Source organism: Acromyrmex echinatior, chromosome 7 (assembly GCF_024713525.1).
Source record: "Acromyrmex echinatior isolate Ae372 chromosome 7, ASM2471352v2, whole genome shotgun sequence".
Lineage (NCBI taxonomy): Eukaryota > Metazoa > Arthropoda > Insecta > Hymenoptera > Formicidae > Acromyrmex > Acromyrmex echinatior.
Genome location: NC_141858.1, coordinates 8,297,127 through 8,316,304, shown reverse-complemented (window position 1 = coordinate 8,316,304; position 19,178 = coordinate 8,297,127). Strand labels below are relative to the sequence as shown.

At 33.6% G+C, this 19,178-nt stretch overlaps 1 protein-coding gene and 1 long non-coding RNA gene across 3 annotated transcripts in view; one reads left to right on the top strand and one right to left on the bottom strand.

Annotated features, from left to right (window-relative positions):
* Positions 1–19,178, bottom strand: part of LOC105153680 (uncharacterized) — a 103,284-nt gene that overhangs the window by 20,221 nt on the left and 63,885 nt on the right. The gene's annotated exons all lie outside the window — the stretch shown is intronic.
* The window catches only part of alpha-Man-IIb (alpha-Mannosidase class II b), a 194,819-nt gene that overhangs the window by 129,422 nt on the left and 46,219 nt on the right, over positions 1–19,178 (top strand). For both annotated transcript variants that reach the window (XM_087408303.1, XM_011068676.2), the window contains exon 3: positions 14,681–14,773. In XM_087408303.1, the coding sequence (XP_087264429.1) occupies positions 14,681–14,773 (93 nt within the window). The remainder of the gene's footprint in view (positions 1–14,680; positions 14,774–19,178) is intronic.

Below are 19,178 nucleotides of genomic sequence, written 5' to 3'. Positions count from 1 at the left end.
CACAGATATCTGTACAAACATATGCACCTGTAAACTTGGTAATATCGCCATTGATTTGTGCGAATGAAAGTTCGTTTTTGCAATTTTGCTGTTTATTCGCGTATTACGTGATAATCTCATATCAATGTATTGTATTTTTTCATGTTTTTTTCTACACAGCGATCTACTATTACATGCTTTTCTATGAATATTATTTTTATGAAATTCTATAATTCTATAACAATGGGCATTCGAAAAAAATTCTTTAATTTAACAAAAAATATTTAATTGTCCGCTGTTAATGTTTTCTCTTAGCTTTCTCGCCATTCAACTGAAATAACAAACGTTTAGATTATTATTTGTATCTAGAAAATATTATTAAATACTTACTAAGAAGGCTAATCGAAATTTATCAAGATTTAGTAAAAGTGTTCATGAAAGGTTTCTATTATCTACTAATATTATCGATCGATTCCGTCTATGTGCTGCTTTAACCATTCAATTAACCTTGTGTAAGAATTCCGAACTAGAGCAAGGTATAGTAAAAATAGCAAGAGGAAGACATTTAAACGCATTACGTTGCGTCGTGAACGCCTTGACCGTACTTTCCTTAGACAAAGGAACTCGTACAATATCAAGGTGAAATCATGTTTATTCAACTACAATTATAATGCGACAAATGTCATTAAAAATTATTATTATGAAGAATCAAGCACATTTTTTCAAAATATTTTCTGTTTTTTTTTTAAGTCTATAATATTCTTTTAATTTTACCAGAAATCGATAATATCTGTAATATTTAATTATAATTCATAAATTAATTCTTTGAAAGACATTTTGTAAAATACAATAAATCCTTTTACGTTCTGATGTCTTTAATAAAGTAAATTTAATATTTCAATTTTATACAATCGTACAGATACTGTAGTCGATGAATTGTATTTATCTAGCAAATAATATATATATTTCCAACAAACGAAGTTAATGTAACTATATGGACGATAATCTCCAGCTGTAGAGCAAAAGACATGTAGACTGCAGAAGCTATGAAACATTACCGCGGTTGTGTGCTCAGATATTATACACTAAATTCCCTCGACCAAAATTCCGCCCTCGGTTATCGGTTATCAGGTGTTTCCCCTCCATTGATCGATTTCGGTAATGTCCTGACACGATAATGACCACGAAAGCCAAAAATGCAAATAACTAAACCTATAATCGTGCTCTCAATCAACGTTAAGTGAATTCCCATAAAGACGCAAAACCTTGAATATGGTCACATCAATTTATTGATAATAAATTTTAACTTAGGTATTACTTGCAGTAGCATAAACTTTATTGTATCTTTTGTAATTACATTTGAAATTTGTCTTTATTTTTTGAAATGTTTTTTAAACAAAAATTTACATTACAATTCTTCGTAAACTTTGTACTAAGAATTACTGTAGAATTAATAGAATCATCGTTCCATCAGTCATACAAAAGTGATTCTTTATTTTATATATACCTATATTGAATGGGAACAAAAGTCATAGTACTATTTCATTTGTGTGTGTCTACATGTTTTTAAAATAATTTGGCAATTATATTGTTCGATAGAGCAAAATGTCAGCTTTAAGAATCTGTTTTTTAAATTGCGATTCGAAGATTTTTTACGGAATTATGAGCAATTCAAGTCTGAATGCTTCTTTATTTAATCTGCGATAACCTAATAACAAAAAATCTTAGAAACATTTTTAAAAAATTCTTTTGTAGAGAAAACTTCAAGCTTTCACGTACTACAAAGTCTATAATTTTTGCAAATCGTTTTTGAACATATAACAGGATCACAAAGTGAAAAAAATTCCCCATTTTGTCCATCTCGCAGTTTTCTATATGTAAAAATTACAAACCCACAAAAAAGGGTTTTAAGCTTTAAAACTCTGTTTTAAAATTTCAATTTTTAACAGCTACTTGAGTTTTGAAATTCGTAGCGCTGCGAACTTTTGTTTCAACTCATATTATTTATCATATGTCTTTGTTCTTCTTATAAATGTTATCCTGAGAATCGCCAATTAACACAGTTAATGGACTAATACATCAGTGACATGCATTTTCGAACGATTCTGTCGCTCGCATTATTACACACTAAACGCATTATATTGTGCATGCGTTGCCGATCTACCTGCATGCAATCTGTACGTCATATTGTTAAACAGCCTAAAGCACCATCAGAGCGACGCGTCGAATTGAACTAACTTTGTTCGATGCATTATCATCTTCCTACAATATACGTGATAATCGATAATATCGCTACATTTTAACGTTGTAAAAAATGTGTGTGTGTGTGTGTGTCTGTGTATATATATATAAAATATGTACATATATATGCATGTGTGTGTATGTATATAATATATGTACAAATATTTATGTATTTATTTAAATATGTAAATATGATCATAATAGCATTTTAATGTATGTATTTAAACTATAGTCATCAATCATATCGATTGACATGTCGAGATGCATCTGTAATATGGATTGTTATGCACTTTGATCATTTTTAATGGGATTTTTAATATTATTTATGTCATGTATACTGCAGCTAGCATACGGAATTTTATATTAATAATATCATTTTCAATAACACAACATTAAATTATTAAAGCATTCGGAATAATTTTAAGCTGTTGCCTTGCAACGCCTGCTTAACGCGTAGCAATTAGTTTTATAAACCGATTTGTTTTTTAAGTAAAATTATTTACCTTTCTGCAAATAATTTTACTTAAAACAAATCCGATAGTTTTATCCGCGGTATTTTCGGATCTTTTTTTTTTTTTCTATCGCTTCGCAGGATTGCCATTGAATTTGCAATCATTCTCAACGATTGTCTATCTAAACAGTATTGTCTGTACAATACATTTATTGAATATTCTACCAATATGCCTGATCGATTCAGCAATTTCAGTTAAAGAGCGAAATTCGACGCGTTCGAAACAAATCATCCGAATCAGATTCTAAAATCTCAGTTTAAAACAAGAATTAGCACCAATCGAATCATATCATATACCAACTAAGAATATATTCTAATTATAATCGCGAGACACTTTATTAAATAATAATAACGAGTAGGGTTACGAGCCTAACGAATATTTAAAAATTTTATTGATATGTAATAATAGTATATACAATAATAAAAACAGACATATGTTTTGACTCCGATCGGATCATTATCAATGTTAATTGAAAATTTGCAATAATAGTCAGTTATTTAAAACTAGACGTAAATAACTGACTATTATTGCATTAAATTTTCAATAATGAGCCGATCGAAGTCAAAACATCTGTTTTTATATTATTGTATATACCATTATTATATGTCATTAAAATTTTTAAATATTCGCTAGGCTCGTAACTCATCTCGTTATTATTATTTGATTTTATTGAGTCTTATTATAATTTTATTAATAATTCTCTCTTAACTTACATGCATTTATCCTTGTTAGGCACATTTTAATAATTATATCATTATCTGTTATCTACATGTTACATGTACATTTTTAATAATTACAATATTAAATTCGTGTGAGGAGCAATCTATCAAAGAATATAATTTCTCGATTATTCTGTTATGGCAGAACTATAACTGTGCGATTTATTTTTCAGCGAATGTTTCTTCTTTTTTTTTTTCCAGTAAAACGTTATTCGCGTCGAGACGTAACGTGATTGACTTTTTCGCATGTGCGCATAAAAATTATCGGAGCTCGGTAGGCCGATCTTTCCGGTAAATTTCCAGGCGCCATGGTACGAACAATTAGGGTGACGCGACGCCATCGGGACGCCACCACAGCCGGACGTTTCCGGGAAACGCAATTTATCGCGGACTCGTTGAACAAAATGCATCCGATGCCGTCATCGTTGCGTCGCGGCGGCAACGTGTTGCGCATCGTCGACGGCGCATTACACGCATTACACGTCGTAAATTTTGTTTCGCTCGCCGTATGATCGCGGCCGACGCGATCGCGCGATAATGCGACGAGAGAGTAATTTTATTCGCGTCTCGTATAGAATAATTTGTCCGCGCCCCGACATTGCACTGCACGTGACAATCGCGCGAAGCGGCACGAAAGCTTCGATCGTTTATTTCAGTAGATGGATTCTCCGATCTATTTTAAATTAATCTCTCTAAAATGTCCAGGTCAATAAATTTCGAGTTACAAACAACAGAGAGCTCGTTCGTTCCGTTTCGTTGCCTTTCTGAATCAATTACGATTACATATCAGCTTGAAAAAAAAAAAATTTTTTATTTTATATATAATAGTATTGTAGAGGAAATTTTTGAAAATGTTTTTGCGTCATAAAGACGACATTTATAATTTAAATGGAGCTGAAAATGTTGAAATAATTGATCACCTTCAATTAACTTTTTGAAGCTGAAACGTCAAAATCTGTAACACAATTATTGACGCTGCGTCTTGCAGGTCCATTTAATTTCTGATAGTTAATTAAAGAGAATTAATTAATTTCAAGGAACCAAAATGGAGGAATCAAATGAAATGTGTAAAAAAAGGAATATTAATATGAATACCGATAAGAATAATTGAAATTTGCAAATGTCACAAAGAAAATTGAATTGCTTGACATGTTTGACAAAGAGATTTATAATTGAGTGAGTCAAGTAGTCGTTAGCTCCAGAGAGCGAAGATTCTCGATGCAACTGTATGTCCTATAATAATTTCCTCCCCCATATAAGATAATAAACGTTAGTTCGCGGGCGACGTGAATGAAAATGACTGTCTCCGTGGGACTACCTGCGCAAATTGGCAGCGATAAACGCGCCAACGAGGTCAGGAGTGCATCTTTGCCGATGCATCGTGCCACGTCGCGTCGCGTCGCATCGCGTCGCGTCGCGTCGCGTCGCGTCGCGCCGAGTGCATCGTTCCCCGATGCGTTGAACGGTAATCTCTTCTCCCCTGCGTCGCGGAGGGAAAACCGTGAACCACTCTCCGTCAATCACGTGTCGGGAACAAAGGAGCGCTTTAGTCGCTGGATGCACCCATTTGCCTTCGCTTCGCCGGTCCCGTCATTGCCGTCGTTTACGTGTCTCCTTTGACGCGCTATTAGACGACGACGACGACGACGACGAGGAGGAAAATAAACCTGGGAGCGGCACCCTCGGCCCCCCTTCCAACTGTATCCTCCACCCTACGCTCGATATCGAATTTCTCTCATGGAATTGTCGTTTCTCCGGGGTATTGTAAACTGCCGTCGAGCCAGAGAGACCCCCGTCCGTCGTCAATTTATATTTCGCGCCGAGAAGTATTTCGCTGCGTATAATTACCTCTTTTAACGTCTTTTTCGTTTGCTTGGGAAAACGTTCCGCTTTCAATAGCCAATCAAGTTGGTTCGGCGGTATAACTGTCGTATTTAAGGACGTTGATCTCTCTTTCGGGAGTTTCTTGCTAGATTCTGAAGAAGGATGAATTAATTTGTTTCAATTTATTGCGTTAAATCATTGGATAAATAAATATGACACTAGCATTATTCTGTCTTTCTAGATAATTTGGTCGTGAAAGAAAAATTAAAACGGGACACGAGGTCGAATTTGTACAGCTCGTAGGAAAATACAGGAATATAAATATTTGAGTTAAATTTAAAGTCTGGTCTCTCAGCGAATTAACATTTCGCAGATATTCTCTTCACATTAATACCAGACGTCCCTCGGAGCGAGAGACTCGTAATAAAGATTATTATTATTATCGTTCCGCGCGTCACGTATATGAAAATTCAATTAATAAAATGTAGGAGAATTAAATTAATAAAAAGTACCCTCGATTTATATCAAAATACCCGACAGCGACTTTTAATGAGTCACCCTGTCTCCCTCCCTCCCTCCCTCCCTCCCTCCCTCCTCTTCTTCCTCTCTTTCTCTGCGATAATTCATGTACAATAATTAAAGTTTGCACGTAATTCAATTTGAAGCAATTAATTCGACGTATTTCACGCGCTGGTACGTCACTTTGTTACAGCCCCATATCCAACAAGTTTGGTTTCTCCCCGCGTCATTTGTGACAAATGAGAACATCTTCCTCCGTTCTCTCCCTGATGCTCTTCCCTCTCCTCTTTTTTGTCGAAACAAGATTAAATCGCCAGTGGTTTCATACTGGGACGGTGGTGCAGCTCAACACAAAAATAGATATCAATAAATGGAGAAACGCATTTAATTCCTGATCGCGGAATTTTATATTTTGGAAATTGTTCCTTGACGATGAATCGTGCATAATTAAAGCTCGATGCATATTGGATGCGATTAATTGTCACTCTACTTATGATACATTTAGTCTGATACATAAATCATTTTATATTTGTACAATTCTGTAACTAAGTGTGTAAACTTTTATGACGATTTAAAAATTTATTCTCAGAGACTCTAAACATTAATTCTATTTTATCTGTTCCTTTATCTACCTTTTTCCCTCTTTACCTTAACCTTCAGAAGATGAGGGTTTATTTTTGAAACCCTACAGTCTTTAAGGTTTATAATTCATTATTTTATCGTATCTCTTGCTTCAAAATATGTTTCAGCGTCAAATAATGGCTTTCTCGTCAAAAAGTTAAAAACTTATGTACTATGCTACTGAAATGTGACTCGTAATTCATTGTCTAATAGATTTCTTATTCAATATAAATCTTTACTTATATCTAAAAATTACAGTATAACAGAAGAGCAGGTAGTGCGACTAAAATTACGTGCGTTACAGGGTCTATTTCTATCCACGTCAGAAATCTTTCTACAATCAGAAGTATATAATTTTGCGCGCATCTAGCTGCTTAAAATCACGCCGTATTTTTCGTGCCGCAAATAGGATTACTGACATCGTTCAGGGACCGTGACGATAATATCCTGTGGTCAAAGCGCAAAAGGAAAACGAGATTAATGGATGAACGTATCGGAGGCCGTGCAACGTACAGTTAGCGCCGTTTTTAAGGATAGAAACGCTTTTAGCGCGTCGGTCGTCTTTTAACTGCGGCACTTGCCGTAATCTACTCTTGCAAAAATGCAGTACGTCGAGGTTAAAGCTGCGCCCGTGCCAGTGGTGTCCGCTTTGGCTCTTTACGAACGAATAACATTTTGTTGAAACGACGTCGAGGTACTTCCGCAAATTACGCGAAGAAATTCTTATACGCGCATCAAAGCAGTACAATTGAAGATCTTTCGGAAAAGATGTGACAGACGTAAAGTGCGCAATAGGAAGAACGCTATTAGCACTACTTGTGTCATTCTATCTTTATCGTTTACTAGACGTAAAACAAGGATATAATATGATATCTCTCTGAACGTCAATATAAAAGTGTACAAAAGTTTGTACACATACACGGATTATTTCTACAATAGAATCAATGTTGTATTGAAATTTATTCTTTATAAGATTCAAAACTAATCTTGTATCTTTTATCGGATTTTCTTTTAATTATCCTTCAACTTTTATTTCAAATACAGAGGAAGGAGAGAGAGAGAGAGAGAGAGAGAGAGAGAGAGAGAGAGAGAGTTTACATCTGTCAAATAAGAATTTTCGTGTTTTGAGAGTTTTAGAATCTCAGCTGACAGCCTCACATGCTTATTAATCCGCCACTACACGCATCGCATGGATCCTATCCATCGCTTCAACTTTGAGTAGACTGTCGGCGATGCGCGCGGATCGATCGTCGAGTATCTGCGGGACGTCAATCTACCCACCGTTCGCAAACTTATTCCGGGCTTCCATCCGTGGCCTGTGGAGTGCAGTAGATTTCGCGTGAAACGCGCAGATCGACGTGGCGGTATTTCGCTACGCTCGTTTGACCCGATCGATTCAACGATCCTGCCGAATCGCACGTCGCTATCCCATGCAGCTATTAACTACCGCGCCGCGTTCTACACGTCTACGTACACATTAGCACGTGCATCGTCGCTAATGTGGATGAAAATTAATGAAACTTGAACTTCAGGTACTTGAAATCTATCAACGGAAACTATCGGAATAATGCTCTTCGGAAATGTTTGCTATTTTTTTAAATGTTATCGCTATGTCTTGACGATGTCTAAAAAGAGCATCAATTTATGTAACACATTTATTTGACAATATTATTGTTTGTGTTCGTGTTATCGAAATTAAAAGATAATATGTAAAAAAGCATAATGATATTATCTCTTTCTAATTTCTTATGTACTTATTTCTATGCATTTCTATTTATTGCGCCTCAATAAAGCTATTATTAGATATTATTGTTATTATTATTATTATAAAGATAACATGTACACACACATACGAAAAGATACACAATTTTGTTAGAGTTTCTAAAAATTTAGTTAGATTCACATCTGAGAATAATTTTGATCATCAAAATAATTATGTAGAACGTTCAAACTGGTTGCTAGAAATCTCAAACATTTTTGTAGCATTATTCATCATGCTTGAGATACCTACGTAATTATTTAAATAGACTAAGAAAATTATTTTTAGATTTGTATGACTAAATTTTTAAATACTTTAGAAAAATTGTACTTTCTGTGAAGTCATAAAAGTTTTATATGTACACGGGGAGAATTTTCTTTTAAAATTTACCCTGAAAATGTAGTAATTGTGGTACAATACAATATTTTATTGGATTCACTTCAATAAAATTAATCAAACTTATTTTATACTTTATTGTAGTAATGAATGAGAAAGATGTACATTAAAATTCTTTGAAATACAATGTTGTCCCACGACCGTCATATTTTCAGAGTAAACTCTAAGAAAACATTCTCTCCGTGTAAAATTAATATACACATATATAGTTAAAGAAACTATTTTATATTTGCAATAACCATAGAATAGTTTATTCAATTATATATTAATTCTATTAAAACTTGTATAGTTGTCACTTTTATAGCTACTACTATGAGTGTCTTCCATTTAGTGACATAAATCAAAATAATACAAATATCGTCCTTATCTTTCTTATTCATTGGAATACAAAGAAAGACTGACATTTGTGTCGAATTATATTACTAAATGGAAAACACCCTACGTCTTTTTCTCTGAGTGCATGAAGAAAAGTATCATACAACCGAAAAACATATGATTAAAATACTCTTTAAAAACTTATGAATCTAAAGGCAAATGTTATATTTCTGATTTGTTACAACGATTACAACGATTCAGTTTTTACAGCATTAAGTAATAAATCGGAAATAACTTGCACTTAGGAAATTCGAGGGGTAACTTGCGAATGTTAAGAAGGTAATTCTGATCTTCATTTGTCTGGACTCGATATCGCAAGTTCGAGAAATGCTGTTGTCGGGATTCAAATGAGTCGCGTAGAAAAAGAAAATACCAATCGGAGCCTTCAAGGTGAATAACGAGTTTTCGCTAAAACGGTTAAAGTGGTTCTTGTAAAACCGTACGCAGTTGCCCGGGAGTCTCCTGCGGGACTTGTGTCGATAAGATAGCGTTACTTCGATATCCCTTTAAGACCCGTCCGTTCGTTCTCATCCCCTAGCATCTTCCTAAGATCGCTATCCTCCGAGGAAATATCCTCTCCTTCCGGGATATCCATTCCCGTAAAACGCTTCATCTTCATTCGCTCCCGTATACCGGAAGGGAGCCGGACAGACGGGATAGTTAGCAATTGGAACAAAAGAACATTTTTTCCCCTTGATCGACGTCGTTGTAGTTCCGTTAAAAATTGGCGTTTGAAATTAAAAGTGATCTGAAAATAACGATTCTAAAATCTAATCGATCTACATAAGATTTGGTTAATTTATAAGATATTAACAGAGCACAAAATTTTATGCTTTAACTTCAATCGTTTGCGTGCGAAGAATTGTCTTTTTATTAATTCTTTTTAGTAATTTTTTAAAAAAATTTCCCACACAGTTACAAATTTGGTATTTGTTGAGCTCGCGATAAATATTGATTTATATAGAAAAATATTATTCAATTATATAGCGAATTATTTTTTAATAAAGAACTTAATTTGCGTTAAACAATTTTTGACCGTTGATAAATATAAAGAAGAAAGTGCCCGATCTGATCTGAAGTAGGAAGAAGTAGACGAAGGGAGATCGAATCTGTAGAAGAGATCCGAAAATATCTCCTCTTTTTCTCGGCTAAATAATCTCGAGTGAAAGAAGCTACCTCGGTCGATGGATTAGGGAGCGAAGCTTTTCGATGTTTAATTAACGTCGACGGGATAAGCTCCGTTACAAGAAAGCTCGACCGATCGCCAGATAATCGGAGAGCCTCGTGGAAGAAGACCTTTCCGGGGGATATATCTCGATGGTGAGTCTGTTGGGCTCGATAGACGAGCTCTTAACTTGGGATTTAATTTTGATTCAGCTTTATCTCCGCCATCGATCCCGGATTTATGGTGATTAATTTGCTTGGCTTACTGTTAATAGAAATTAAAATGGGAACCCTCGGATGACCGCTCTCACTTTGTTTTAATATGCAATAATTGTGCCATTGCCATGTTTTTTTTGGATGGATTATTTTTCGAATGATAAAATACAAATTAAAAATATTGTATTAGGTGTTGGAATTAATTCGTAGCGTTTTACAAGTGATGGGAAGTACTTTCATTAATGTATTTTTTAATGCTCATGTGAAATAAATAACATTCTTTCATTAAAAAACGCTACGAATTAATTCCAACACCTAATACATTGTTTTCGTAATAATTGGGAATTTGGTATTTCCAGATAATATATAAACACACAATTACATGTTATAACATCATTAATAGGTACTCGTGATAATTCTATAACTTCTGTAAATTACATATAATTTATAGAAGTTATAATAATAAATTTCAACATATTTCGAATAACTTGTTTTAAAATCGTTTAAAAACTTCAAAAATTTTTCAAATAAATTTTTCCGGATAAATTTTTAATTAGAAGATAAAAGGATATCACTACGCGGAAAAAACGAAAGTATTAAAAACTTTAGCTGGATACGATTTTAAACATAATTTTGTTCAACTATCAAAATATTTATGTAGGAAACTCAAATATGATGAGCAATGCTGCAAAAAACTTGGATATTTTAGCAATCAGCTTGAACATATCCTACATAATTATTTTGATCGTCCAACAAAATTATTTTCAGATGTGTATCCAGCTAAATTTTTAGATACTTTAAAACCGCTCTTTCCGTATAAAATTCAATATTTTAATCAATATTTTAATTGCTAAAAAATATAATAACAACTCAATACTAATTTAACAATAATTATCCGCTTTTTTCTTTCGAGAAAAATTTCCTGTTCGGCTTTATCCCTTATGTTTTACAAAAATACATATTTCACGATAATGCATATTTTACAATGTAAATTGGATAATCTACAGTGAGATCTCTGTGCCTGGAGCACGAGTTATATCAATTACCTTAATTTCACATCGTTTAGCGTAATTTGCGATATTCAGTTCGCAACAACATCAATTTATGAGTCTCGTATTTCACATATCACAGTCGCTCTATCGAGAGAGATGCACGGGTGATTAATTATCAGCGTAGGACCCGACTCCACGGTATTGCGCTCACTCGAGCGTTTGCGGTCACTTCAGCAATAGCGTTCCGGCTGTTAAAACGTTATCTTGATTGGCAGGCACGAAGTAGGTAGCACCGTCGAAATTTAATGGCCCAATGATATTATATTATATCCTTCGTGCCACTACCGGGCCGTTCGGGATTTTCTGCGGTTACGAGGTGCGCCGAAACTTCGGGGGATCTTCGAATTTTGCGGTATCTATGCCGATGCGCAGTATAGCGCATCTGGACGTTGCGTAATCGATGTTTAGAACCGCCCGGATCAGATTCCTCGCGAATTCCAATTTCGCTCTACTTCATTACTTCCCATCCTCGAGCTCATTCGCGCCACAGAAGATATTCAGTACCATTGCCGTTTCTACAGTGTGTTCTAGAAGTCACTAAATCCGTACAAATTCCGCAACGTGCTTTTTTTACTGAGCAATTTTCATTTATTACTACAAGCTTATATTTTCCAACGCTAAGTGTGTCTGAAGTTCGTTAAAAGTTCATTTCTTTTCAATTGAGGTTTAAGTAATTATTAAAATCTTTATTTTAATTCTTCAAAACTTAACTTTATAAACATCTTTTAAAGACGTATTACACGTATTTTTTATAAAATGGAAAAATCGTGAAGAGTTACAGATTTTATAGATTTCAATATACAGATTAAGGCCTCTGAATAATCACTACACCATATTGAATCGTGACGTCAGAAGTCGAAAATTGTGCTTATCCCCTCTGATAGTCAGTAAATAATCGTAAAAAATGATAAAGGCACGTATAAATGAAAATAAGTTACGCATGCGCATCGAATAAAAGCACTTTGTGTGCCTTATCACTTTTTGCGATTATTTACTGATTGTCAGGAGGAATAAGCATAATTTTCGTCCATTTTTACAAATGTTTTAAAGCAATCTCATCATCATTTTGTTTTATCCAAATTGCTTTTATTTATAAATGGTACGTAATAAAAATTATCATGTCATTTCTCGCTTCTGACGATTCAATATGGCTGTGGTGATTACTTAGGAGCCTTAATTACAAATTTATATGTAGTATTTGGAAAAAAACACAATAAAAGAGTTCGGCGATGATTTAAAATTACTGGATCAAAATTATTTGAATAAATTTAAAAAATAATTACGAAATAAGAAAAATTTTATTTAAACTATAAAATTGTATTGTTAAATATAAATGACCTTACTGTTCCATATGTATATAACACTCATTTTATACATGGAAAGTAGAAATTTCCGGTCACTTTTTGCAGAGAAACTTTTAGGAGAAACCGAGGCTGGTTGTCGGGGTTGATTGTCAAAATGCTTATAACTCAAACAGGACATAGCAGAAAAATCTCTTGTTTTGACTATAGATTGCTGACATAATATTAATTTGTTGTGTAAAATGATTTGTACCAAGCATTGTATATATTATTTATAGTCATTTTTAAGAAAATGAAGTTGGCGAATAAATTTTTCTTATATTATCTGTTTTGATATCTGACAAGTCTTTAGCTTTGTTAATCACAATATCCTTGTATTCATAGAAAATGATATCTTAGGGGCGGTTCCATTTTCAGATAAATTATGTTAGTAATTTACTTATTCGATAAACAAAAGAATAAAAGAAGAAGAGCATAAGAGAGAGTAAGAGAGTAAGATAGTGAGCTGAAGTTTACCGAAAAGTGAAACAACCCAGCTTTAGAAGAAGCTCTTTGCTACAATTAATTAATCATTATCCTGACAAAGTTTGTGAATACAATATCTTTTATTAAAGATGGCTATGTGGGATAGATTGACCAAAATGAGACGAGGTTAGATGACAATTAATTTTAATATCTTTAGAGAACATATTTTTAATGAATATACTTACAAATATATTATATTTTATATATATATTTTTTCCATTTTTTATATTGAAACTGTGTGCAGTACAAAAACAAATTACAGATTTTTATGATTAGAATAACTATTTTATTTGTATTAATACCATAATTATTATTGTTTCTCAAAATACAGAACTGATATTAAAATAAAAATTGTATTTTTTATATACGTTGTCTTTAAAAAATATGCCACTGCTAATCCTAGAACGTACGATAATCAATCTAGAACACGGGGTTAATTGTCACATTTTCACAGCTTCATTAAAAATTAAATAACTTATTTTTACGATATGAATTTACGAGTAATATTTTTTCGATACGCCTAAAAGATGTAGGTATATTATATAATATTTCAAAATCAGGCACCCACTTTTTTCTAAAATACGATATCCCTTAAATTTTCGTATTACCGTAATTAAAACAATCCCTATTTTTTTCATTTTATCTTTTTGTATTTGTGATTGAAAGAACTTTAGGATTCTATTATAGAACATCTTATATAACATACATCTTATACATATATACACTTTTTAAACATTAAACAAAATCATGGCATGTTGCCCTTGTTACCTAAAGCCACGCTTGTCGCAAGATCAACGCGAGGGACTCTCAATGGAAAGCAAAGCTTTCGTGTAAAGTCAACGTCATCGTGATTTCGTTACGTGCGTTTACCTTATCGACAAGGTATCGCGTCAAAACTGTTACCACGATAAACCCGTTATTAACACGAGGCAATAAAAAGAGGCAATGCACGCGAAGTCACGGAAAGGAAAAAAAAAATGAGAATTCCGCAAATAGATCTAAATATACTTAATTATTATGTAACTTGAAAAGAGCGTTATCACGAAGTATAAATTAACAAAGTTAGTGAAACCTGCACAAAGATATAAAAGTCAGATTGAATTTTGAAAGAACATAAAATTGTGTACCCACTCGTGAAATTAACAGGTTTATTAAATTTCGCGAAAAGTATACACGGCAATTTTGCAACGAATATCCAAGCAATAAACGCGAAATACAATTAAATTAAAAACGAATGAGACCGATTAATCTTTTTTCGCGAAATTACTAACAACTGTCGAGTCTCTTTTGACTTCACCGTATGAAAGTATAACAAAATACGTAAGTTACAGCACATCATTGTCTCATTCTGCTGTGTGCCAGCGAGTGCGGACGTTCGTGAAATTTACGCGTCTTTGCGGCGTTTTCGTTTTATTAACCACGAAGCAATATACGTTGAGCCACGAAATTTCTAACAGTTGTTTACCTTCTCTTACAGCCCTCATGGATGCGGAGTCGGGAATACTGGGACGACAGTTTCGAGGCACGTTTCGCGGAGCTGCGGAAAGATCCGACGAGACCACCCCTGAAGGTAAGTTAATTAATCGTTGAAATATTCACGCGAATATTTCGACACGTGGATGGCTCGCGTGAATATATGTGGTAATTCTAAAATTGGATAGTCCAATAAAATAGCCTTCGTTTGATGAATATCGTGTTAAAAACATGCAATCATACATGTATATAATACACTTGTTATAAATTTTCGGAGAATGACGTTCAATCTAATCTAATTAGGTAAAAGTTTATAATCGATCGATTAAATCACGACATAAATCAATTAAATAATATTGAAATATTATAATAATGAATCAAATAATATTGTTAAATTTATTATAAAAGATCATGATTATTTATATCGTAAAATTATAAAGATTTGACGAATATATTTATTATCGAAGCTTTCGATTTGATTCACGTTTATCATGTTATTTTATTCTGTTCGCGTGTTATTTTAATGGCAACGCGTTTTAAATATGCCGCGGTAAAAAATTCAAGATAATACAGCGCAGCTGCCAAGCTGCAGGCGGTTGCAGGTGTTTTGGGAGTAAAGGGATTAATGGATTATTGTATAAAATTATTAGATATGAGAGAAAAGCGTAAAGCGATATAAACAGTGGAAACGTCTACGGGCGAATACGAGATATCTGCGTTCGCTCGTGCGAGAGCTCTTCTCAGTGCTTTCACGTTGCCGTTAATGCGAGAGCGAAGATTTACGATGCCATGGGAGTGTAAAAAGCTCGTCTGACGCGCCCTGGGAGAAATCGTGAAATCGGGAAGGAGGCTTTGTTTACGATGTTATAAAGCATTTCGATCTTCTTTCGAGTTACCCTCACGATTTGCTTTTCTCGCGGCTTCCTGCTTGAATTTATCATACCTGCATTTCCAATCATATAGATTTTCCATAATCATTTTTTTTTTTATCATGATGAATGCATTTGAATGTCAATTTACCAATTTTTAGCGATATTGATGACCTATTTGCTTGATTATTTGCTTCAGAGATAGAAAGAATGATTTTAAAATAAAAAAAAATGAAGATAGATCTGAAAATAATTTTGGACCATGAAATAATTATTACTAAGAAACTCAAGCAATAGTGATCAATACTGCAAAAAGTTTTGACATTCTAGCACTCCAGCTTGAGTGTTTTACATAATTATTTTGATAGTCTAACAATTTTTCTGTATCTACTTAAATTAGTAGATACTTCAGCAAAAAGTACCTGTTCTTTCTATATATTTATAAAAAAAATTTATTACAATAATATTATTAGAAAAAGAATTGTGTCGAATAATTACTGATAACATCGATTTTCAGTGAAAATTAAATAATAAATATACTTATATGTGTATAATTAGTTTTATATTATTGTATAATGATAGTTAGGGTATTATGTAGTATTACAATAATATGGTTAGTGTATTATGTGATAAAGAAAATAAACTAGAATTTTTTTACAATATTTGGAGTGAAAAATGAGCACCGCGCGCGCGCGTAAGTAGTAAAGGTAAATCTCTGCTCAGCCGAACGCAATTTCGATCACCAGTAGTGAAACGAACTTTTCCTCAGCTCTAGTATTTTTTAGAGCTTTTCTTTTGTATGCAAAAAATCATTGGATGAATAATTGCAGTTCGTGTAAAACAAAGCGTTAATTAACTTTTGATTATAATTAAAAACAATATCCGTTAATTCTTTCATGTGAGGTCAAATGAGGTAATATTGAAAACACACAATGGATTATAAATGTAACGCAGTAAGTTTTCCCAATGTGATAACCATAGGTATTTAAAAAACAAAGCAGTGAATATTTAATAATCGTGGTAAAATTCATAAACAATTGTTATAAATGTCGCGCTTACTAAAAGTTATTAATTATTAAAATATTGCGGTATAGGTAAATTATCATTTAATGTTCTTCTACAATAAATTATAAATGACAATAAATTATAAATTACACGTTGTTTTATGCTACGCATATCTACTGAAAACATGTATATTGTAAAAGTTCGTCCTTTTGCTTATTTAATTAATGAGAAACGCATCGACGCGTACTCGGAAAAATGTTCTCGTATACGCTCGTATTCCCGTACTCCCACATGTTGCGGTTTTCGGACAAACCTTTGTACGACTCCCATTAACCATCGACCCTAGTCTCATGGCGGTTTGCTCTTGACGAGACAACTAACGGAATCGTTTGATCAAAGCTCGGAACAACTCCATTATGACCCAACGATTGCAATTTTCTACGTCCGTAAGCTTTCACAAATTCCGCATCGTCTACTTCTCTGGTCATTATAATGTTTACAGTCGTTATGAAACTTGTGATTATGCATTTCAAACATTTAGTTCAGTCGGTTGTATACTGAAAGAAAAATGTTTGTAACACGAGTTATTATTACCATAAAAATGGTTGCAATTATTATAATTTAATTATAAATTTATAGTCGCTCTTGAGCTATCCATATTTTATATGATCCAAAAACAACTGTAAATTATAGTTAAATTGTAATAATTATAATTTTTGTGATAATACAATTATATAATAACTATAATTTACAGTCATTTTCGTGTCAAGTATATATAGGCGGAATTTGGGAGATTTGAACTACTTCAAATTTCTCGTTCAAATTTTCGTGCCACGTGCACGATTATCAATTGGAAACTATTTGCCATGTTTCGAGAAATGTAAAATCAAAATGGCATGATCCATACGTCGCGGTTTGACAATTGCTTGGCCTGAAATTTGAATGAGATATATATTTAAAGTGGTTTAACTCTCCCATACGGTCAAGTCTTCCTTATGTATTTGTTGATAGAACTATATACACATATTATTATTACTATAGCAGTAATAATAAATTTGAGGACTCTCGATAATTCAAAGAACAGCAAGAAAATAAAACGGGCTTTTCTATTCATAGAAAATAAATTCTTTTGAATCTACAAAGTCTTTAAAATTCAATATCGATAATTTTCACTGAGGATGTTCTAGAAAGGAGTGAAAATGTCTGAGTAAATGTAATTTAATAAGATATATATTTTGTTACTTACACATCATTGACCGTATGTTTGACTCTCATTTTGTTAGCTTTATTTTCTTATTATAGCAGCAATAGACATAATTATGATACATAACATGTAATTATAGTTATAAATACCAAAAACAAGATGTAGATTGCTGACAAACAACTAGATTACAGAACAATTTTGAAGCAATGAATAAATTACCGTAACTTTTATATTAACCAGTTTGATGAAAACAGTATTGCGAATACCATGTACATCATCGTTTAAAAAATGATGAAAAGAATTGCAATTTTCTATATTATTAAATTTAATATTTTATAATATAGATATTTTATAAATTCAATATTTTTAATATTTATAAAGGTACACAACACACATAGCGTGGATCCAAGTTACTGTTATACAAGCGACATTATCACAAAGCGCATTAATGTTATTATGCATTTTTGTAATTTGCTTTTGGTATAACCTTTTATTTTATAACTCCCCCTGTCACTTCAGAGAGAGACGGCTGCGTGATATGATAAATTAGCGCTTCTTGCATATGCGGCTTTGTTATTTCTCCGCTGTAAAATTACGAGCGCCGCGCGTTAACGTGGCGTCGCGCCAGGCAACGGCACGGGTAATTACGCGTAGAAAGAAGGAATTCTCCATCGTCCGTGCAAGGTAATCGCTCGGAAAATCCGGAATATGTAAAATTCATTCCACGGGGAGAAGCGTTTCGCTCCGTGGCGACCCTTCGATCCGTCTCGAAGGAAATAAGACGTTTCCACGAATGAATTCCGAATGATGCTGCGCGGTAGTTCAAGTAGTCTCGCAAGCATTTTAAACGAATGTTCGACGCAGCGTCAACTTTCTAATTCGCACGCTTTAGCAAAGAGAATTCTGCGATAACATTAAGTATTAGGTGCGCAACTAAGTTCTCGCTGTTATTTTGATGAAAATAACATCAAAATAACAGCGAGAACTTAGTTGCGCACCTAATATAACGTAATATGTACAAGTTGAAATAATTTTTCGAAGGAAAGCGAACGTGAATTACTACTACTGCGCTTCGACATAACTTGAAATCGTCTGTTCTCGTTTCTACGTACTTCTCTAAGAGAACGCCAGGAGTTGCAGTACGTAATTACGAGTTTCTTGTTTTTCTCCAGATGTTGTCACGAGCCGCTACAATGGTTCGCGCGTTTCCTAGTAAAAGTCATTGCGCGCTGGTATATAATTGCTTTCTCGCGGAGTATATACACTCTCTCTCCCTCTCTTTCCGCTTTATTGGTAGAAATCCTTCGCACCGCGTTCTTGGAAGAAAATTGCGAAGGTATCTCATGCGTTTCCCACGTCGTCCGTCGTTCACGACATTCGGAGTCGCGAGTCAAGAAAATCTCGATTCTCCTCCCGTCAAGAAA